Here is a 21,851-nt window from a genome sequence, read left to right as displayed (position 1 = left end):
GTTTTTTCTGCATGACACCACCAGATGGTTCTAATAATTTTTTGGAAAGAATTAATCACTCTAGAATGATTACGGTGATTTCTAAGGGGAGTGCAGAAAATACAAAGAGAAAAGAAAAACTTAAAAAAGGCTGAAAAAAGCCATTTAGACCCTTTCTAATGGTTCTGGTCTAACACTGACTGTCATCCAAAGCATTTAATTTACTTTGTGGTTCTGATTTACAGAAACAGCTGCAAAACTCTGCGGAAAATGTAGCTGTCAAAATCACCCTCTCTGTAGCCAAACTATTTCTGTTCAGCTTCAGTGTTTATCACCTTTTTCTTGCTCATTTTGTTGTGCACATGTGGAGTCTACATGTCAACAAACTCTGTGTTTTGTAAGTAAATAAATGTTGTATTAGACTTCTCTGATTGAACTTACTGTTCTAAAGAAATTTCAGGTTGTTCACGATGTTTTCCTTAAATATGAACGTTATCAGAATATAATTTTTTGCAATAAAACAAAGGAAAAATTTTGAGTTGTTATTTACAGGCCATTATGCTGTGATTTTACTGGTCGGCCCATTTGAGGTCAAACTGGGCTGAATGTGGAAGCTGAACTAAGATGAGTTTGACACTTCTGTCCTAGAGGAACCTAAACATCAAAGTTACCAATGAGACACAACCACTAAACATAATTAAAAGGTAAAGCTGCAGCAAATTGTCACGTCTGAGATGCTGAAATTACAAAATCGGAGGTATTTTTACATGAAAAATAAATCTGTTTTGGTTTACAAAGAGCTGAGATTGAAGTAGAGACTCGTTTTCCGAAGCACACCTGAGTAATTTCGCAGAAATACAACTGAAATCCACCTTAAACCTGCCCTACGGCAGCCGATCCTGCTGGACAAGACTTCCTCATGATTCTGCGACCGTTATAGCCGCCATGAGATTTTCTGTAAACATTAGTGTTTTAATGCACATAATGCCACTTCATGGGTGTAATGAAACGGCTGCTGATACAGATGTTTATTGAGGAAGCCTTATGTTTTTTTTCTCTCTCACAGACAACACATAAAGACCTTGATGAACAGCTGTCATCACAGGGCAGCAGACTGCAAGGTCAACATGAAATCTGAATTTGAATACGAAGCATTTCTGACTGAATCGGCGTTACAGTAGATTATCTAAATGTTTTAATATATATATATACACAACAGTCCCAATATATTACAATACATACAACAGTGCTTGGAAATAAATACAGATATTGGAATGGTTCATCACTCAGGAGATGAAAAAAGACAAGAAATCACGTAAAGACGATGCTACACGGTGGAGCTGGAGCAAAAATTACCAAGACCTAGAGATTTGAAGTCGTGTTTCCTTCATATTTTAAGCTGGAAAATGAATAATAGTGTTTCAATTATCACCGCCAAAATCATTCACTAACACTGTCCAACCAAGACCTTAACCATCTAAGCTCTTCTCCAACTTCAGCACCATCTCACTGAGGTCTCCAACCTCCACATGCTCAACTGTGCACTGACTTCCACCAACACGATTACCAAGGGACCTTCAGACACCGAGGACAGAGCCCAGCAGCTTTAAACGAGGACAAATCGGTCGCTTTACATCTTGGTCTGGTGAGATCCCTTGTCGCTGGAGTCGCTGGAGTCAGAGCCCCTCCTGTCATTTGCATAGACGTTCTTCTTGGTCATGTCCAAACTCTTCCTCTTCTCCTTCTCGTTGGGCTTCATGTGGGCAAACTGGGCTTCTATCTTGCTTGGGTCGATGTACTGGTAGAAATAGGCCATGAATGAGAAGACGATGCACACGAACACCAGCAGCGAGGCGAAGAGGAGGTACTCGGCCCACTAGTGACGAGAGTCACACACACAGTGTTCATTTGGAGGAAAAGTTTCACAAAAGTGCTCAAGAGGAAGATGAGAAAATTGATGCCATTCTTCCTCTTAGAGTTAGCTTGGATTAGCATAAAGACTGAACGCTGGGGAAGCTAGCCTGGATCTGTCCAATGCTTTAAAAAGATGATCATGCTCTGTCTTGTTAGTTTTAAAATGTACAAAAAATTCTGGAAGTGCAACTACTGGTTTTATTTGAGTAGTCGCTCAGAAAATCAACTAAAAGTTTCATGGCTACTGTCAGCAGGCTTGGCGATGGAACGCTGATGCTAAAGATGGGAAGTATTTTCAGACCCCATAAAGTACAGTTACTAATACTTTTGTTCTTATACTTCAACGTACATAAACCAACTTTTTGATACTGACATACTGTTGCCTGCAAGTACATAGAATATGTGAACATGTTAGCATAAACATGCAGCAGGATCAGTATGTTAGCCAAAATTCACCATTTTGGCAAACATAACAAACCCTCTGCTGTTCTGCTTCTTGTGTGCTCATAAAACTGGAGTTACGCCCACTAACTGCTTTGTTGTCTTTCTTTTGGTGCACTCTAAGTTAGCATCGCTAGCATCGTGGTTAATGCTGTTGGATGCTACAGCACAAGAGAAACAGGAAGGCTAAAATGGCCATGGCTGTTTAAGGAACTGTTTGTGCCTACTTTGAGTTCCTTCAGTTGAATGCAAACTGTTCATTTTCATTTGGAGTTGTGTTTAAAGTACAATATTATCCCTGTTTCAGCTCTCATTTGATCAGCTACAAAAGCATGTCTCTTTAGCTACTGAATAGCAACATGCTAACTGAACTTAACTGCCGGTTGTCTGGTGCTAAGCAGGTAGCATGCAGCGGCCTTTTCATAGTTTTCCTGTGATTTTAGTATTGTTCTTTCTTCCTTTTTCATTTACACCACCAGTCAAAAGTCTGGACACACTTTCTCATTCATTTAAATTTGCAAGTGTGTAAAAACGTCTGACTGGTGGTGTACGTTTAGGACACAGTAAAAAGCCTAACGTCATGTGGAATTGATTAATTATTCCACTCTGTGATGTCTGAGTTTGTCTGTCACCTTATCCAACTCAAGCTCTGTTATAATAGTCTATGAAAAGTAGGTACACCAAGTTTCATACATGAAAAAATGGCATTAATGTGAAAATGAATAATATGTATTTAATCCACTCACCTGATCTTGGATTGTTGCAGCCTCCGCAACAATTAGGACAATAATGTTACCTACAGCAACTGTTAACAGCCAACCGGCCTGCAGTACAGACTTCATGTTGCTGGGCGCCTGGACAACAGAAAAAAATTAATTTACAGCTGCATGTGTCGGTAAATCATAGAAAACATCATTAATAACATCATCAGTCTTTCTATCTGGACATTGGGACACACTATATTACCAAATGCCACTCATTATTTGTACTTTCAGGTGTTTTCGTTGGGCTTTATCGGTGTTCTCAGACATCTACCTGTGAGTAGGAGAACTGCAGGCCAGTGACAGAGAAGACCACCTCTCCTAAAGTCATGAGAAAATATTGCGGGATCTGCCAGGCCATGTGGATGGAGTTAGGACTCATGTCCATGACTGGCCGGATGGAGTCTGCACACTACAGTACACAGACAGGCATTCACATGTGTTACCTCATTCAAAAGATTTACCTTCGAGCCATAATGTGACTAAGAATATATTCACAAGTTACATTTGGTCCAAATGCGAAGGTTGACGGGATGATCAAGGTGTAAGAGCTGCCGAAGCTCAGCGTTTGAGTGTAAACACACTCGTCTCCCACGTCGTTCTTGATCACGAACTGAGGCCTACCGGTTCAAGAACATCACCAGTCAGAGAACAGAACTTCCTCAAGTGAGATTGAATGTAAAATATAGAATGAAATATCAGCCTTACGCTCCCTGTGACACCGCAACATATTCAGACATGTTGTAGGTAACGATGGCCCCGAAGGTCTCGTCGCCCACGGTAACATTCAAAGTCGTGTTAAAACCATTCAGAAATCTGAGAATGAAGAATTCAGCACAGAATAGAGAGGAAAATGATCTTAGTGTTGGACTGTGTATCAAATAAAACAAACTTCACTACATACTTTCTCATGTTGGACTCGTAAACCCTTCTTCAGTTCAGTACATTCAGGGGTTTTTTCTACTCTTCATTTGGTGTGACCACAGACACAGACGAAGTTTGCAGGTCTGAAAATTTTGCTCTAATAGCCAGTCTAATAGCTGTGGTCTACATCTGTTCAAGTTTCCTTCCATAAACATACTCCTTTTATGCCTCAAACAAAGATTAAATAAAAATCTAAAGACAGAAAGACAAAACAAGAAACACATTCCTCAGGTTCATAACAATTTGAAACTTGCCTCATTTCATTTTCCCCCTTTTCCGACTTTTCTGTAATGTCTCTGAACTGCAAACAGAAAAACACGTAAGCACTCCACATCTTTGGACATGAATTTTGATATAATCCATAGAACACAGAGGACACACATAATTAGTCCAGCTGAAGTCACATTTAGTCATCTCTTTTTGCAGTCTCTTTCATGTTTTAGCTGGATCCAGGGCAGGACTGTGCAGCTTGACTAAGCCTCAAATGTACATGTGGGGTCAATATATAATGGCAGGTCTGTAACCAAACACCACATGGCATTTTTACAGAAAGATTCTTGTAAATATTATATATACATCAATCAGATACAGGGCACTATCCATCCAATAGTGTTTCTCCAGGCCTGCAGCGCCTACATCGTGACTGAAATATTGAGATAACTTCATTTTATGAGTGGAACCTACAAAGAATTATGCTAATTACTGTCCAAACACGGATAATTATAGTTAAGTATTGCCTTTAATCATCCTAAATGTCGTGTCTGAATACGTTGTAAACTGCAGACTTTTTGGGCCACTATTATCAGGTGAATTATGCAGATACAAAATCAGTTTTTGGACACAACAGCGGCGCGACTTGTACAAAAATCGGACCCGGAATTGACACGTCAGAATGGTGTGATGTCAAAAAGGGGTTGAAGGGATTCATGCATTTGCATTTTTATGTACACCTACACTACTGGTCAAAAGTTTTGAGACAAGTTCTCATTTGTTTGAATGAGAAAGCGTCTCAAAACTTTTGACCACTAGTGTACTTAGCCAGGAGCTAATAAAGGTACACTTTTACTCTGGCTTTCTCCCTCCTACTACCTGATGAAGTGGTAAATTTGATATTATTATATGCTCTAGTCATGCGTCTGTTAAGCTACAAAGGTTAGCATTTTCTGTAACATTTAATATATCTCCTTCTTTTCTTTTATAGGCTTCTTCAGTTCCGCTCAGCCCACATGGTTAAACGCTAATTCATGCTTTCTGTATCAGTGACAATCTGTGCATGGTCATATTGTTGTATGAACAGTCGCAGGTGTGTCCACTGTAAACTCATCGGCGTGTGCGCATGGACACGTGTGCGTGAAGCATGAAATGGTCGTAAAAACACATGAACAGCTCAGGACTCACATGCAGAAAGGCGTGACTGGGATTGGCCAACAGCAACGACAGCGATGAAACTGTCAGGTCAGGTGTTTTTTTACTGAAGCTCCGAGGATTAAAACCGACCTGATGCACTAAGAGAAAAGCTGCGAGGCTTTTAACCCTTTAAGCTGCAGTCAATTCCAGCCATTTTCAGTACAAAAAAATCGCTAATATTCTATTTGTAAATAAAAACATGACGAGAAATACAGGGAATATTGGACGCGCATCGCGAGGTGCATTTCCTTGAAAACGACCGATTCGGGGATTTTATACCGACTTCAGGACATGTTTTGGACAAAATATTTTACTGGCTTGTGTCGTCTGGATGTAAAAGGTTGGATTATGGCCGTTTTTTGTGGAATATTTTCATCTGTGTGTAATAATGAACCCGGAAATGTGAGTCGCGCTGTGTGCGTTGAAGCCGTGTACAGAGAACGGATGGATGGATATTCGTTGTTTGTCGGACAAATGTGCTTATATTACCCGCTGTGGTAATCACATCTGAAAGTGGTTTATACCGGCAGATTCATGAGAATCTAAGCTTTCCATCGGCGTATAGTGTTTGTATAATCGCGTTTGCAGTTTCAGACATTTAGCAAATTGCTTATGCAGATCTCAAAGTGTACCGCGGGCGGGACACTGAAGCGCAACGTTAATGTGAAAATTTTGCAGGAAAGGGTTCATTGTATGAGGAAGACTTCTGCTGCACCAATGAATTTCTTTTGCAGAAGTGGACACTATGCTAAATTTATCAGTGCAGCCGTTAAATGTGGACATAATACAAGACATTCTCATCGCCACCACGAGAGAATCTGCGATAAATTTCTTCTTTTTGAGCTCTTTGATTCTTATTATGCTCGACAACAGATCAAACAAAGTGCAGCTTCAGTTGGGTTTTAACCCTATCTGGCAGGAATACTCACTTCTATGTGCCTGTATGTTGCCGCATCCTGAATGATGACGATGGTACTCCGAGTGCCGTCAGGTAAACTGACGACATTCTCGGCTCCGGGGCCCAGATTCAGGCTAAATGGTTCGCTAAAGGTCAGGTAATCATCACTGGCCTGTAGAAGAAAGTATCAGTCGATCAGTGTGTCCTCTAAACTACAACACATCATCTTCTTTTTAGCACATTTCATAGGAATTGTCTGTGTCCTATGTTGGCTGGAGTACCGAGAAAGCTTCCAGGGGAATCGATTCGTTTCCAGCTTTGATGTTTATCTTCTCGTCGATCATGTTGATGAACTTCACTTGGCCCTCGGTGCCGGACGGGAACTGTGGCAGGGTTCCCTAGAAGAAGAGGAACACAATTCTGCTTCATAAAGGCCGTGTGTGCTGAAGCGGTTGCTGTTAGAGTGTGCTCTACTGCGCGTCTCCTACATCGATCTGCAGCTGGAGCAGAGCGGCAGCGACGAACGCAAGGCCAGCGAAGAACATCCCCACGGTTATCCTCCTTAACGGACTGCAGAACAAACACACACATTCATTCAGATCTGAGTCCGTTCTTACATTTCTGGGACACGTTCAGTCACATGGAAGTGTTCACAGCACACACAAATACAAAAAAAGCAGCTCTTAAATTGTAAATAAATGGTTTATGACAAACTGTACTGCAGATTTGGGCAAATAAAGGGCAAAAAAAACACATTTATTCCATTTATCATGTCTGTTTCTGACACGTTTGTAGCAGCTGAGCGGTTATTTAGTGTTTTACTGTTGCACCAATATTAAAAAAATAATAATTTGAGACCATGTGATCCTTAAAGATCATCATAATTTTTGAGCTAGAGATATGGTGATAGATTTGTGTTACGAGTGTAATTCCTTTGCCAAAAAAGAAACAAAAGACACAATAAATTCAATTTTACCGACAGCAATATATGTTTTTTATATCTTCTATAAAAATCTCAATTACATCCTTATTGTGGATTTTTTGTTCATGATAAGCAGCCCTATTTTGAGCACATTTAATAACAGTCCTAATCATATTTAATGATTTAGGACGACTGATTATACTCAGTAATAAACCAGCAAGCGTTAGAGATAATTCATAGAAATTACAGCTGTTCAATAATGCACTTTTAAAAGCCCTTATCCCTACATTATAGTGTAGAAACAAACCATTTCTATGCTGTTTCTTGGTGAGCCTGTTTTGACCTTTAAGGGTTCTATCGTAGATTTTTTACAAATAAAGACGTGAACATTTTGGATTTAAATTGCGTCAGCTGCTTATTTCCTCACATTGACAAAATGATAACTCATAGCCGAGTCCGTGCTGGGAAAAATAAGGATAATTAGCGATCATTATATTGATAAAGACACAACAAGAAACTCACGTGAAGTTCAGTTTGCACTTGGCAATCAGAGGATAGACGAGGTTGTCCACGATTGGCACCAAAATGATGATCAAGATGGGGTTGACGGTCTGGTGGGAAGAAAATGAGTCATTCCTATACGGCCTGTTCTGTCAGTTTATGAATGTTAAATACTCTTTATTACGTAAACAACACGAGTGTCTCACCTGCATCTGATCGGGCATGATTGCAAGAGCCCCCTGTTGGAAGAAAAAGAAAGAAAAAGACAGAATCTCATTAAAAAAACACAATCCTTCTTGTGGTTTGAGCTCACAAAGTGGCAAAAAGAAAACACTCACAAAGTCGCCATTCATGGTGGTCGCCTGCAGCGTCCACCTGGAGCCCTGAGGAGGAGACGGACGAATCATTTATGTCTTTATCTGCTGGAACGTGCCGTTACTACAGATATTAATGGATGAATGTCACACTCATACCTGCTGGTCAAAGAGAGCCCAGAACATCGGCAGGGGGATGTAGAGGAACAGCACCTTCAGCACCATCTTCACCTGAGCAATCAGGAGTTTCTGCACCGAAAGAGAGAACACGATGAGCGCAGGATGTTAACCGGAAATAAAAATGTACGCAAAGTCCCTCAATTATATACTGACCCGAACCAGTTTTGAGTCATTTTGGACAATTTTCGAGTCATTTTCAACAAGTTTTAACAACAGCTTGGATCGTTTCTTGTCATTTTGGACCATTATTGTGTCTTTGGGATAATTGTTGAGTCATTTTGGGCTAATTTTATGTCATTCTGGACTAATTTTCTGTAACTATGGATCATTTTCAAGTCATTTTGGACAATTTTCAAGTCATTTTCAATAAGTTTTTTGTCATCTTGGATCTTTTCTCGTCATTTTGGATCATTTCTGTCTCTTTGGGACGATTTTCAAGTCATTTAGGACAAATTTCAAGTCATTCTGAACAATTTTCGAGTCATTTTGGACAATTTTTGAGTCATCTTATCTTAATAAAAAGAACACAGTCAAAACTATTTTTGAATCAGCTCATTTTATTATTGTTTAGCTAATTAGGAGGTGGTTGTTATTAAATTTGGACGGTTATTTAGCTGACATTTTAGTGATATCCAGTCATTTTTATTAATAAGTGATTGTTTCCATAATAAATAATGATGGGATGTGTAAAGACATGATCATTATGAACATAAAAAACATTACTGTTTTTACTTTTAATAAATATGTATGCTAGATATATGCCATGGATTTCAAAAGTTCCTCAATTATAGATTGACCTGGATAAGTTTTGAGTCATTTTGGACAATTTTCGAGTCATTTTTGCATTTTAGAGTCATTTTCAACAGGTTTTAACAACAGCTTGGATCGTTTCTTGTCATTTTGGATCATTAATGTGTCTTTGGGATAATTGTTGAGCCATTTTGGACAATGTTCGAGTCATTTTCAACAAGTTTTAATATCAGCTCAAATCTTTTCTCATCATTTTGGATCATTTTTGTGTCTTTGGGATAATTTTCGAGTCATTTAGGACAAATTTCATGTCATTCTGGACTAATTTTCTGTAACTATGAATCATTTTCAAGACATCTTGGACTTTGAAAGTCCCTCAATTATATATTGACCCAATTTGTGTGTGAATCCTGCACTTACGTCGTATTTCTCCTCAGCCCAGTCCATCCAGTGGTGTCTCTTTGGGTACTGAGGGGAACGATGTCTGAAGCGGTTGCGAAGGGCAAACTACAGAGGGCAGAGCGACCGTTAGAAAGTGAACGTCGAACCACATTCACACCCATTCCTTCATCTCTGAGGAGCTGCTTACCCCGATACATTTGCAGACTTTCACCATGATGTTGCCTTCAGGATCGTTCTTTTTGTACATGCCACTTCCAGCGATGAACACGACTGCACACACACACACACACACACACACACACACACACACACACGGGAAATGATCTGTTATCTTACCTGCACTACAAATAATCATGGTTCTTATAAAACACACTTTACTGAGAGCAATAAAGCATTAATAACTTGTATTTACTGGGTTTCTGAATGGTTTGCGAATGATTATTGAATTTTGTTTTGCAACCTGGCAAATGAGACGCTTACGTGTTATCTTTAAAAGCAGTAAAATAATAAAACACAAAACGTATTAAAGTAATGCAGCTTTGTACTTGCATAGCACTGGGTTGCACAGGTGGTTAAAGTGCTGAGCTTGACCGCATTTTAAAAAAGCTGTTATGTGAATTTAGAGGAATAAAAACAGACTACGCTTCCTGTAACATCTTTCAAACCCCACAACTACAGCCTGCAACAGCTCAGTTATTAACGTGTATTCTTAATGACCGATCTATGACGGCCGTTTTTGGCATCACTGTTACGTCTGAGGATTCGTCTATCAGCGCCTCAGCAGCCACAGAGGACACACAGACTGAGTGCATCTCATCATCTCATGTACTCACTCAGAGACACCCCCATGAGAACAGCGGGGACCCCGAAGGCCAGCGGGTAGCACTCATGCTTGGTGTGGATGCCGCATTCTTGAGCTGGAAATACATCAACACATTTGTTTAAATCCGGTACGACACTGAGCTGTGCGTTCTCTGCGTCGTCGTGGGTCTACCTCTGAGGATCGGGGTGATGAAGGTGGACAGCAGGCTGCCGGCGTTGATGGACAGGTAGAAGATGGAGAAGAAGGTGCCCCTCTGCTTCTCCTAGGAGACAAGGGAAGATAAAATATTTGTTCCTGTTTCTGATGCAACATCCATCAGGCCTTGAACTGTGTAAAAAAGACACAGAGGCAGCTGTACTTATGCATATTAGTAAATAAACAACTAGCAGGGATGAGAACAGAGATACGAGAAGTGCTGACAGAATGCAATTGATAGCTGAGTGAGTAACTGCTCCGTCTTTGGCACGGAAAAGGGGAAGGTCTGCACGTTTAAAGCGCATGTTTGCCACCGTGAGCGTAGAGAGAGTGAGGAAAGGGTGAATGAAAAGGAAAGAAAGAGCTGCTGTGTAATAAATGCTACCTTTGTGCAGCTAGTTTCTGGGAGTTCAGTTAATGTACCGATATGTGCTGTCCAGACACACTAAAGGCTAACTGTACAATCAAATCTACAGTTCAAGGAGTTCCAGTCAGAGAAAACGTATCAAAGCGAAGATCCAGAGCATCGCGCTTGAACTAGTGAGATATATGCTGACAGGAGCTTCATTAGCGTCTGCATACAATCAATAACTGACCGTCAAATCAAATGAATTCAAAAGCATTTGAACATGTATTACTAAATAACTTTTGATGTAACTGTTCATCTTAAGATAAAGTGCAGAACTTGAAAAACTAGTGTCTGAACAACCTGAACCAGCTTACATACATCTTTAACAATACCTAAAGCTCAAAAAACTTAAACAATTCAACACTTTTACATTTTTTTTTCCTTTCTCCTATCACTCCCTTATATTCCCGCTCCTTTACAAGATATTACGTTATTGCATCCTTTGAAAAATTCTCCCTAAAACACGCAAGCCACCGACATGGTCCTTGGTCCACAGATTGTTCAGTCGTGGTAAAAAGTTTAAGTTACATGTGTACAAAAAAATCAGCATATGGTGCCACAGTCATTCGTCGGCTCACTGAGTGAGCTGCTCAGCAAAATCCATCACCACTGATGGTCCTGGCAGTATTCTGAACCGTGGTCTGAATGGTGTCAGGGTCGTTCTCAGACACATTTGGAGCTCACTGGCGAGTCTGGAACCATATTTAGTTTAATTACATTCATAGCTGAGAAAGCTTCTTCCTTTCAGTGACGCTTTCTTTATGTTTCTTTTGCGTCTGTACCTTCCCTCTCGGCTGTTTTGTGATCACAGAGCTGGATGAGTGGCGTCATGTGGGATGGTTGAATTCATACCGGATTGGTCTGTGTGTTTCCTGAGCTAATAAGCTAATGCGGTAAACACTGGAGTAGCTGCACCGATAAAACAGAAGCGGCTCGTTAAATTTAGCATCTGTGACCGCTGTTCTACAGCATCGACATCTATCTGACAGGATCACCATGTTATTTAAAGCTTAGCATCCAGTTACTTTTGAAATAATTCAATTAAATCAAAAATACTTCCAAAAATGCTCCTGTAATCTCGAGGAAGAACTGTCATTTGGTACAAATCATACAGAAAATAGGGTTTCATTTGAATTTCACGCAAACAAATGACACTTTATCTCTTAATTCTGGGTTCTGTATCTCAGAATTATGAATAAATAATGTGATAATTACTTGATTGTAAAGTTCTTTGCAGAAACCTCCTCAGAAATGATGAGGAAACAAATGAACAGAGCTATAAAAGTCTTTCTCGCAGTATTTATTACTGTGCTGCTGAACTGGCATTGCTCCAACGTATAAACCATGTTTGTGTGCTTGAGTGACCTCTGACCTGATCGTCATCAAACTGGTCTCCACCAAAGGCGGCCACGCACGGTTTGATGCCTCCCGTTCCCAGGGCGATGAGCAACAGACCCACCATTGACAAACCTCTGGGGGTAAAAACAGACACAATGTCGGCACGAGTATCTGTCAACGAGAAACCGCTTTTAATTCAGGCGTAAGTGTGTTCAGCTCACATGTGGAGGGACATGTTGTTGGGGGTGCCGTCCCTGTCTGTGTCTGAGATGTCATGGATGGCACTTACAGCCAGGATGACCTGCCCAATGGTGTACACGATGGACAGGTAAATAATGGTCCTGAGAAGGAGGAGTGAGCAGGTAGAGATAAGACAGACAGGGGTCAGAAATCCAAGGATTAACAGCTGATTCTGAGATATTCTTTAACCCTTTAAACACAGCATTTAACCGTAACAAACAGCATATAGAGCGTAGATAGTACAGAAAATATGCCTTTTATTTTAGGGGAAAACTCACCTGAACTTGCCGAGCCATGAGTCGGCTACGATGGCTCCCAGGATGGGGGTCAGGTAACAGAGAGCCACAAAGGTGTGGTAGATGGTGGTGGAGAAGTCGTCGTCCCACAGCAGGAAGTACTTGAAGTACAACACCAGCACGGCTGCAGGGAGGCAATTATGTGTTACTGAGAATCTCCACTTTAGGCTACAGATCAGAGGAAAAACTTTTATTTGATGGATGCAATTATTATTATTAAGATTTTAAGGGACTTGAATCAGTCTGCTGCATTAGGACCTGACGTCCACATATGTGGACATCTTTTTCCCCAAAGAGATCGTATTGTTCATAATAATGAAAATGATAAAAAAAATAATAAAATTTTGAATATTGCCAACAATAATTATAACAGCAATGCAAATATAATATACATATAATTTAAATATAAAAATATAAGAAACACAATTATCGCACATTAGATTTTCTACATTTATTATGTTTATTGGTTGCTCCTTATCCCAAATAACTAGAAGAAATCTAAAGTGCAAGCCCAACCAAAGCTCAGGTCTCAAGAGGATATATATTCTTAATTTTTAATGTATTTTGCTTCTTTTTTTTATGCACTGTATGTTTTACCGTCCACGTCTTTTCATGTTGACTTTTAAACCCGGAATTACCAACAAAAATTTGGTTATGTCACTGGTGAGAACTAATTGCATAATGGCAATAAAGATTTTTGATCTTGATCTTGAGATTAAACCCAATCACTTCCAGTCATTTCTTACAAATAAGTTGCACAATGTAGATAAGAGTTCCACCAAAGGACTCATTACCTTTCAGGTTCCTTAATGACTGATTAAAGCCCAAAAAGATCAAATTACACAGTAAATAATTAACCCTCCTGTTGTCCTCATTTACGAGCACCAAAAAATATTGTTTTCTTGTCTGAAAAAAAAAAATCAGCAAAAAAATTCCCCAAATTTCAGAAAATTTGCAAAACCTTCAGAAAAAATTCCAATAATTTTTTTTTAAAATCCCCCAAATATGACAAGAAAAATCTTGTCAATACTTTCCAAAAATGAGCAAAAATCTTCCCAAAAATATCTGAAGTGATTACATATATATCAGTTAAACTTCTAATATTTTCATAAGAACATACACAAAAAAATCAACTAAAATCTAGCAAATTTCGCTGGATTCTGTTTGATTTTTTTGTGAATGTTCTTAAGAAATATTTTTTTCCCAACAAAAAAATATTAAAAAATTTCCCCAAAAATGCAGAAAATGTGGACATCAGAAGTTTCACTGTTAAAATATTTTTTTCCCACATTTTCAAACTTTAAAACGGGTCAATCTGACCCGCAGGACGACACGAGGGTTAAAAAGTTGTTAAAAAAATCTCTTATTAATCATCTGACCACCCCTCACATTTAGCCTGTGATCCTTTGGGGAGGCTCATCTGCTCAGTTGGAAACCAAAAGACACACAGAGGTCATTTTTCCTCATAAAAACTGTTTTCCATTTTCAGAAAACTCTTCTCTAATTTACTCAAACAGGATTTGAATGGAGGGAAATGTTTTATATCGGTGCTAAATGGAAGCAACTGCACATTTTCCCCAAAGCTGTATTTTTGATATTTAGCATGTGTGTAAAAACATAAAGTAGTGAAGTGTAAATGTGTAGTAATGTAAAATGCTTAAATGCAACATATATCAATTTGGGAGCTGAAAAAGACATCATGAAGCAACAACTCACCTCGCATGCCATAGTAGGAGAAACGCTCACAGAACTCATTGATCACGATGAAGAAAATGCTTATTGGGTAGCCAGCGATAGTGGCCTGTTGGAGGAAAGGAAGGACGTGAAGATGTGGAATTTCTCTGCTTTGTTTTTGCAATGCTCAACACAAGACATTTAGACTTACACTCTTGCGCTTCTTCCCCTGTTCTTTGTCTGCAGATGTAAGTCAGGATAAAGCATGTTTTATTTTTATTTTTTTTACAGATAAAGGATGTTTATTGCATCCAAATGGACAAAAGGTATCCCAACTCACCCGTCATGGCTGCACTGACTTTGGCTTCCAAAAGAATCCTTCAGCAAAAGAGGAGACAGACAGTAAATGAGCAGCTGTCCGAGCACGAATGCAGGTCCAGGCCTGACCGCCGCCTTAAGTAACCTCCCAACCACCGCCCTGAGACGCCCACTGGACTGTGGAACACCTTCCAACTCCTCCAACATGCAAGCCACCATTATTCCCAGCTCGTTCTCTACGTCGTTATCGCTGCTGCATGTGTGTGTGTGTGTGTGGGTGTCGGGTAATAAGTGTTTTATGGCTGAGGGAGCTCCAGAGCAACAGGCTCTTGTCGTACAGATAAAGAGGATTGTTCAGGACGGCTGATAACGGCGGTAATATATACGTTTTTGCTTCCATTGTGGTTTCATTATAATTATGTGAATGTTCGATTATAGAAGCAAAATAGCAACAGTTGTGAAAATTTTTGAGGACCTTTAAACCTGTTGCCACTTTCAAAAGCAGACTAATACGTGTGCATGCACGTAGCAACGTCTGTACATCAGTGCAATCATCTTTTTTATTACCTAGCAGGCGGAACATGGAAAGAGTCTTTAACCCTCTGTGGTACGCACTATGATCCCAGTTGGTAAAAAAATGTTTGGGGTGTTTTTTTTTTTGTCTTAAAACAGATCAAGTAAACATAATTAAGAGACATTTTCAAAAAATATTATTTTTTAGAGTTCGTTGCCATATGGCAACACCATACCATAATGTAAAGTAATGAAAACAAGAGAGTTTTGCTTGAAATTGTATATAACATTTATTTTAAAACTCATGTTATAGTATAAACAATCCCCAGTAGCTAACTAAACTAATAGTTTAATGCAATACATAAATGGAGGCTGGAACATGATATACATTTTAAACTCTCTTACTGGTAATACCTGTCTGTCACTTCACTTTCACTGTCTCCACTGTCCTCATTCTCTGGCTCATAGTCTTCATCCGTCTCACTCTGCTGTGTTTCCAGCAGCTCATTTTTCTCGTCACTGAATCCTTTGTCATCTTCACTATCATCTAGTGGGAGGGCTAGTTCAGCTTTTTTCCGTGATTTACCATAAAAAAAATTGCATTCATGCTGTAAATGGAAGAAAGATGTGTCAAATATCATCATATGCAACGTGGAAAGGACTCACAAAGTGTATTATTGTAGTTTATAGACTGTAGAAGATCAGTGTACACCAGTGCAATTGCAAAGTAGGACTATAACTAAATACAAAATGTTATCAACATACCAGGCTAGCAATCCATAATGGTACGGTGTTGCCATATGGCAACGTACACATTTTTAACATTTTCTATTATTTATTGATCAAGCACAGTGCAAGAAACTACATAATAATGAACTTAACTCACCTGTTATGAAGTGTATATTTTTTTCCCTGTTGAAAAACTTCGAAAAAACACTTTTTTTGGTGAATTTTTAGGAGTCAAATGGTGAGGCTCCTCCCGTCAATGATGTCTGCAGAAAAGGGTTTCAAACTGGCCTCCAGAAAGTCATGTGACTAATTTAAACACTGCTATTGGTTAACTTAGAGCCCCACTTCTTTTTAATGCATTGCATCATAACTGGGGATGTATTATCTGTGTGTAGAAAGCTTAAAATGGGGTTGTTGCCATGTGTCAACGCTGTACCATAGAGGGTTAAGGACATTATGAGAACAGCAGTAAGCGCTTTCTAGCCGCGCATGGCTTTAGGAATGCCTCTCAGTCAGGACACCACTGTAGCACCGCAAAATCTCACCAAGTCTGTTTGTCTTACTTTTAGTCAAAATGTCTCATCCCACTTGATTTAAGATAAATTCACTAAAGAAAACAAACAAGTGACATGTCAGCAAAAGATGGAGGGACTTGTTTTAAGACAACAATCTTGTTCAGTGTCGTCCTTCAGGTGACATTTATGTGTTTTAAAGTTTAAAAATGTGGGGAAAATATATGTTTCACACTGAAAACTTCCACATTTTCAAAATTATTTGGAAAATTTTTGAACATTTTTTTTAAATGGAAAAAAAGGAATGTTACAAAATGTTTCTTTCAGAACATTCAGAAAAAAAATCAACCAAAATCCAGCGAATTTCGCTGGATTTTGGTTGATTTTTTTTCCCTGAATGTTCTGAAAGAAAATCTTAGAAGTTTTACTGATATATATGGAATCACTTTAGATATTTTTAGGATTTTTTTGGAACATTTTTATTCATTTTTTGAAAATATTTACAATTTTTTTTGTTTTTTGAATTTTTATTTCTGGCCAAATTTGAGGATTTTTTTTAATAAATAAAACTTTTGACGGAAACTTAAAGGAATTTTCTTCCTTAAGATTTTGCACATTTTTTAAAACAAATTTGGGGAATTTTTTGCTGAGTTTTTGGGGGTTTTTTCAGACAAGGAAACAATATTTTTTTTAAGATCTCATTATTCTAAATATCACATCTTATTTCAAGAAATCTTACCGAGCCATTTTTCACTCGTTCTGTTGGCAGATTTTTTCACTTATTTCAGGGTAAAAGTTCCTTGAAATAAGCTTTTTCCTTGTTTTGAGAACGGCATTTTTTTCCAGTGAGTCTGGAGTAAAACATCCACAATTACTGTTCCGATTGATTGATGAAATCAGACACTCAGCTCCAGAGTATTTCTCAACTTATTTGTCTTTAGCAATGCTGCTGTGTCAACCGGTTCAGACAGATGGCAGCTTTCAACGTTTCTTTCCCCACCTTATATTGGGGTTTAGTTGTTGTTTTTTTGGTCCCTTTTCATTGTAAGGTCTTTATCTTACTATGTTAAGGCGCTGTGAGATGACATACACGACTGTTCAAAAGTTTTAGGTCCTTATTTTTGAAAGAAAGGCATTTTTTTCTCAATGAAGACAGCATTAAATGAATGCTAAATCCAGTGTAGACATAGTTAATGTGGTAAATGACTGTTCTAGCTGGAAATGTTTAATGGAATATCTACATGGAGGGCAAAAGTAGAACTTTCATCTAATGTGGTATTTAGATAATGCAAGATTTTGACTTGTGATGGATGTTTTTTAGACGTGTATTTTTCCTCATGACGCCGTATATCAGCCCTATTTGATTTCGGAACCATATATTTATTAGATTTAACTTCACAGATGACAAAATACATCAGAACAGCGATCATACATGCATAAATTCTATAGCTGCATGCAAGAACGTACATAAAAAATCACTTACAAACTCTAAAAAATCTGAGAAAATTGCTCAGTTTTTGTAAACTTGTGCAGTTCTGTTTGCACATGAACTAAAGCATGAGTTCTCATGGAAAACATGGAACTGTCTGGGTGAACTTTTCAACGGTAGTGTATGTTGTGATGCTTTAAAAGTATAAAAAATGATATAAAGCATTGTTTTGTTTAAACATCTAAGTGGGTTTCCAGTTGGTTAATCTGGGTGAGAAGAAGGGGATTTTTTTCTGCCCTTTTGCCCTCATCAGCAACATATACTGCACAGCTATAGGGCAACATAATTAACCTCCATTGTTCTACTTCCTGTGTGGCACACAGATGGAGCTACATCCAGAAACTACTATTTGTTTTGATGCATTCGGAGCTGTTGGATCATGTTGGGGTAAGTTCCTGCCGTGGAAAGCTGCCTACTGTCCCAAACGACGATATCTAAACATTCCCATTTTTTCTAATTGGTTAAATGTGACGCTGTGGTACTGCTTTTAACAGACGACAGACATCACATCTCCACCATTCTGGCTTCTCTCCGCTGCCTGCCTGTCCGTTTAAGAACTGATTTTGCTGGTTGCTTTTAAAGCTCACCAGGGCCTTCTCCATCAGGACTCCTCGGCTTTGGAACGACCTGCCTGAGGAGGTAAGACTCACTTCTTTTAAATCACTTCTTAAAACCCACTTTTACAGACACACCTTCAAGTAAAGTTCTCTTTCATCACTCGCTGCCCTTTTATCCCTTTCTAAAAATGTCCCTGCTTGTCGTCCCTCTTTCTAACCTCCTGATTTTGTTGTTTCTACCTTTTATTCTCTCTTCAGCTTCTCTTCGATGCCGTCCTTTTAACCAGCTTTGAATTTGCTTTCCATTCTCTACATTTTGTCATTTCTTATGTCCCACTTGTCAAAGCACTTTGTGAATGTTCTTCTTAAAGAACACAACAAAATTATTATTATTAGGATTATTATTATAAGCCCATCAGTTATGATAGTAAATTTTAGCATGATAACACACTCGACTCAAAAGTAAACATGGTAGAAACAGTACACCAGGCTGACTTATTAATATTAATATTAATAAAGCTGTAGCAGACTGATTTGCTCAGACATTGCCTGTTTATTTTAAAGAATAACCAAAGCTGTGACTAGAGTGAAATGTTAGTCTGGGCCTCTCTAACAGGAACCTCCTGTGAATTCTGAATTTTGTTGCATTGCACCAAATAAAGACAAACACACAACATGGAACACGAGCAGGACTCACACCAGACACGTGATCCCCAGCAGCCCAACTCTCTGAAACGACGGCGTTCACCACCGAGACGGTTGGTGGTGTGTTGTGATGGGGCCGAGCGGTGATAGCAGGCGGGATTAGCCGCTCTTTTACGTGGCACAGTGTGGATTTTACCAGAGTCAGGATCATGGTTTCACTCCTGCTTTACCCCACTGACACACACAATTAGAGCTGAGGGCGTAGATCAAATAAAATCACTGATACGTGTAGAGAACTTTACAACTTTTCCCCTATTTAAAGCTAGAACCATACTTACGAGTACGGATTTTTTCTCAATCATCTCAACACACGTAGTTTTTTTAGTAATAAGAGGATTTTTGCCATTTTTGAATGTCTACAAAACACCGTCTTGCTTTGGTTTGGCTTAATATTTGTTGTTTGGTCGATGCCTTTGGTGGATACACTGAAGGAGACGTGCAATGAAGTCAAACATTCTCTTCTGATTAATGGAAAAGAGGGCGTCGGTTATTTATTTAGTTGACATTTTAGTGATATCCAGTCATTTTTTTTATTAATAAGTGACTGTTTCCATAATATATAATTATGGAATTTGTAAAGACATGATCATTATGAACATAAAGAACATGAGTGTTTTTACTTTTAATAAATATGTATGCTAGATATATCCCATGGACTTCAAAAGTTCCTCAATTATATATTGACCTGGACAAGTTTCGAGTCATTTTCAACAAGTTTTAATATCAGCTCAAATCGTTTCTCATCATTTTGGATCATTAAATATATATATATATAATTGTGGAATTTGTAAAGACATGATCATAATGAACATAAAACCCCTTTTTTTCTCTTTTTTCTATATCCCACAGATTTGAAAAGTCCTTCAATTACATCTGAAGAGTTCATTTGCAAAAATAGGTAACTCCGTTTTCAGAAAACTCATTTTTTTATTGTTTACTTGAGATAACAATAATAATAATAATTTATCTTTTCTCTATTTTGTCATGTATTTTTCTACTGAGTCAAATCCGCTCAACTTCAGTTTGATTGATATTATCTCAAGTAAACAATAAAAAAAAGAAGTTTTCTGAATAATTTATTTCATTTCATTTCATTTATTCGTTTTCCATGGTAATGCATGAAAAATCAACAAATGGATACAATTTATAAAACACAGAATACACACATCCCATGTACAAGAACCACAGACTGTACATAAAGATGGACGTAGCATCTGGCTCCAGAAATGAAGCCAACCCGGAAGTGTCAAAAACTTGCAATATCCCGCCGTCCGCTAGGGTTGGCTCCAAAAAGCTTTTTCTCCATAGACCCCAATTCATTTTTGGAAAAAATAAAATTTGATAGACTGATGTTCTACAGCTCAGGATTTTTTTCCCGTTAGTTTTCATGGTCAAAATGAGAGATCAGGTGGCCGATCTTAAAATAAATCAATACTGAATTTTACATAAATCGTTAAAGTTGGCGGAGCCAGGGGGCGTGGCTATACTTGATAGACAGCAACAGAAGCCTCTGCGGTAAAATGTGGGCGGGATAAGAGAGTTCTCAGCCAATCCTGCCCCTAGCTGCTCTCCGGTCCAGCCTGTTTGATGACGCTTTTTACGTCACTGGCTCCAAAAAATCCAAAACGGCGACCAGGAAGTAGCAAAATCTGGGCTTCATTTTCTCGCCGTTGAAACCAACGGGTGACATCACGGTTAGTTTACGCCTGACAAGAACAGCAGTAGGATGAAGAATAAGTCTTTTTAACTCCTACCCCAGTCTTTTTTCCAAACTCAAACAGAAAAACAACCACAACAAAAAACATCAGATGGCCACAATCAATCTACAGATCAATCACATCATTGTTATTGCTCCTTTGCAGAAATGTTAAATATTTTTTCTTTAAACTTACATTTAAACTGCAAAATGTTTGAACATTGTTTCACATCTTTTTCCAAGGAATTCCATTTTTCCACACCCGCGACAGATACACACATTCCTTTAAGAGTCGTTCTTGCAGAATTATATTTAAAGTCAAGATTTCTTCTACTTGTTTCACTGTTCAAAGTAAAAAGTGTTTGCAAACCACAAGGTAGCAGGCCTCTGTTTGCTTTATGCATGACTATTAATGTTTGTAAAACAATTAAATCCTTCAATTTTCATAGTCCTGACTTCAGAAACAGTTTTGTTGTATGCTCTTTTATCAAAACGGAGTGATCTGTTTTTGCAAATGAACTCTTCATCTTGACTCCAAACCAATTCAGGATTAAACTGAACTCATCGGTGTACAGTATGCATAATGTAAAGATTATATTACAGAAAGTTTAAAGCACTATAAGGCAGAAAAAGGCAGTATTTTCAACTTACCCAGTCTAACAACAAACTGCGTGCATAAACTTCTCTGGCAGCTGGAAGCTCTGAGCTTCACCTGAAACAACATTAGAGCTTAGAGAATCTGTTTACGGACTCGGGATCTATCTCTGCTTTCACAAGTCACAGAAAATTAAATGCTTTCGTGTTTTATCACCTGGGAAAGGTCCCAAACTCGACAACATTTTGCAAGAAATCACGTCCAGAGTCTCAACAAAGTCGGCAAAAAGACGGAAAAATAGAAATCTCAACATCAGCATTTGCCTCACCTGCTTCTGACACCTTTCGTTCTGCAGAAACAAAGCTGGAA

The 21,851-nt window shown here is 38.6% G+C and overlaps 1 protein-coding gene across 1 annotated transcript; it reads right to left on the bottom strand.

Moving 5' to 3' along the window:
• Positions 1-892: 892 nt before the first annotated feature.
• Positions 893-21,739, bottom strand: slc15a1b (solute carrier family 15 member 1b). Its single transcript, XM_051943356.1, has 22 exons — positions 20,472-21,739; positions 14,411-14,481; positions 12,677-12,818; positions 12,380-12,499; positions 12,193-12,292; positions 10,353-10,478; positions 10,227-10,278; positions 9,581-9,663; positions 9,412-9,498; positions 8,221-8,310; positions 8,086-8,130; positions 7,954-7,986; positions 7,769-7,857; positions 6,813-6,894; positions 6,606-6,722; positions 6,356-6,496; positions 4,274-4,320; positions 3,804-3,911; positions 3,601-3,715; positions 3,370-3,507; positions 3,081-3,188; positions 893-1,855 (listed from the first exon to the last, which is right to left on the bottom strand). Exons 1-22 carry the CDS (start codon positions 20,495-20,497, stop codon positions 1,610-1,612), a joined length of 2,166 nt encoding a protein of 721 aa, XP_051799316.1. The 5' UTR covers positions 20,498-21,739; the 3' UTR covers positions 893-1,609.
• Positions 21,740-21,851: the final 112 nt, after the last annotated feature.

Source organism: Acanthochromis polyacanthus, chromosome 22, assembly GCF_021347895.1.
Source record: "Acanthochromis polyacanthus isolate Apoly-LR-REF ecotype Palm Island chromosome 22, KAUST_Apoly_ChrSc, whole genome shotgun sequence".
Classification (NCBI taxonomy): Eukaryota; Metazoa; Chordata; class Actinopteri; family Pomacentridae; genus Acanthochromis; species Acanthochromis polyacanthus.
Note: the sequence above shows the minus strand (reverse complement) of the source record. Positions and strands in the feature narration are given on the sequence as shown.

Coding starts and splice junctions, on each gene's coding strand:
- slc15a1b (XM_051943356.1), bottom strand. CDS start 20,497: ATGGAGAAAAAGCTTTTTGGAGCCAA. Junction 12,293..12,379: donor AACAACATGTCCCTCCACAT/GTGAGCTGAACA, acceptor TTTTACCCCCAG/AGGTTTGTCAATGGTGGGTC. Junction 9,664..10,226: donor TCTCATGGGGGTGTCTCTGA/GTGAGTACATGA, acceptor GTGTGTGTGCAG/TCGTGTTCATCGCTGGAAGT.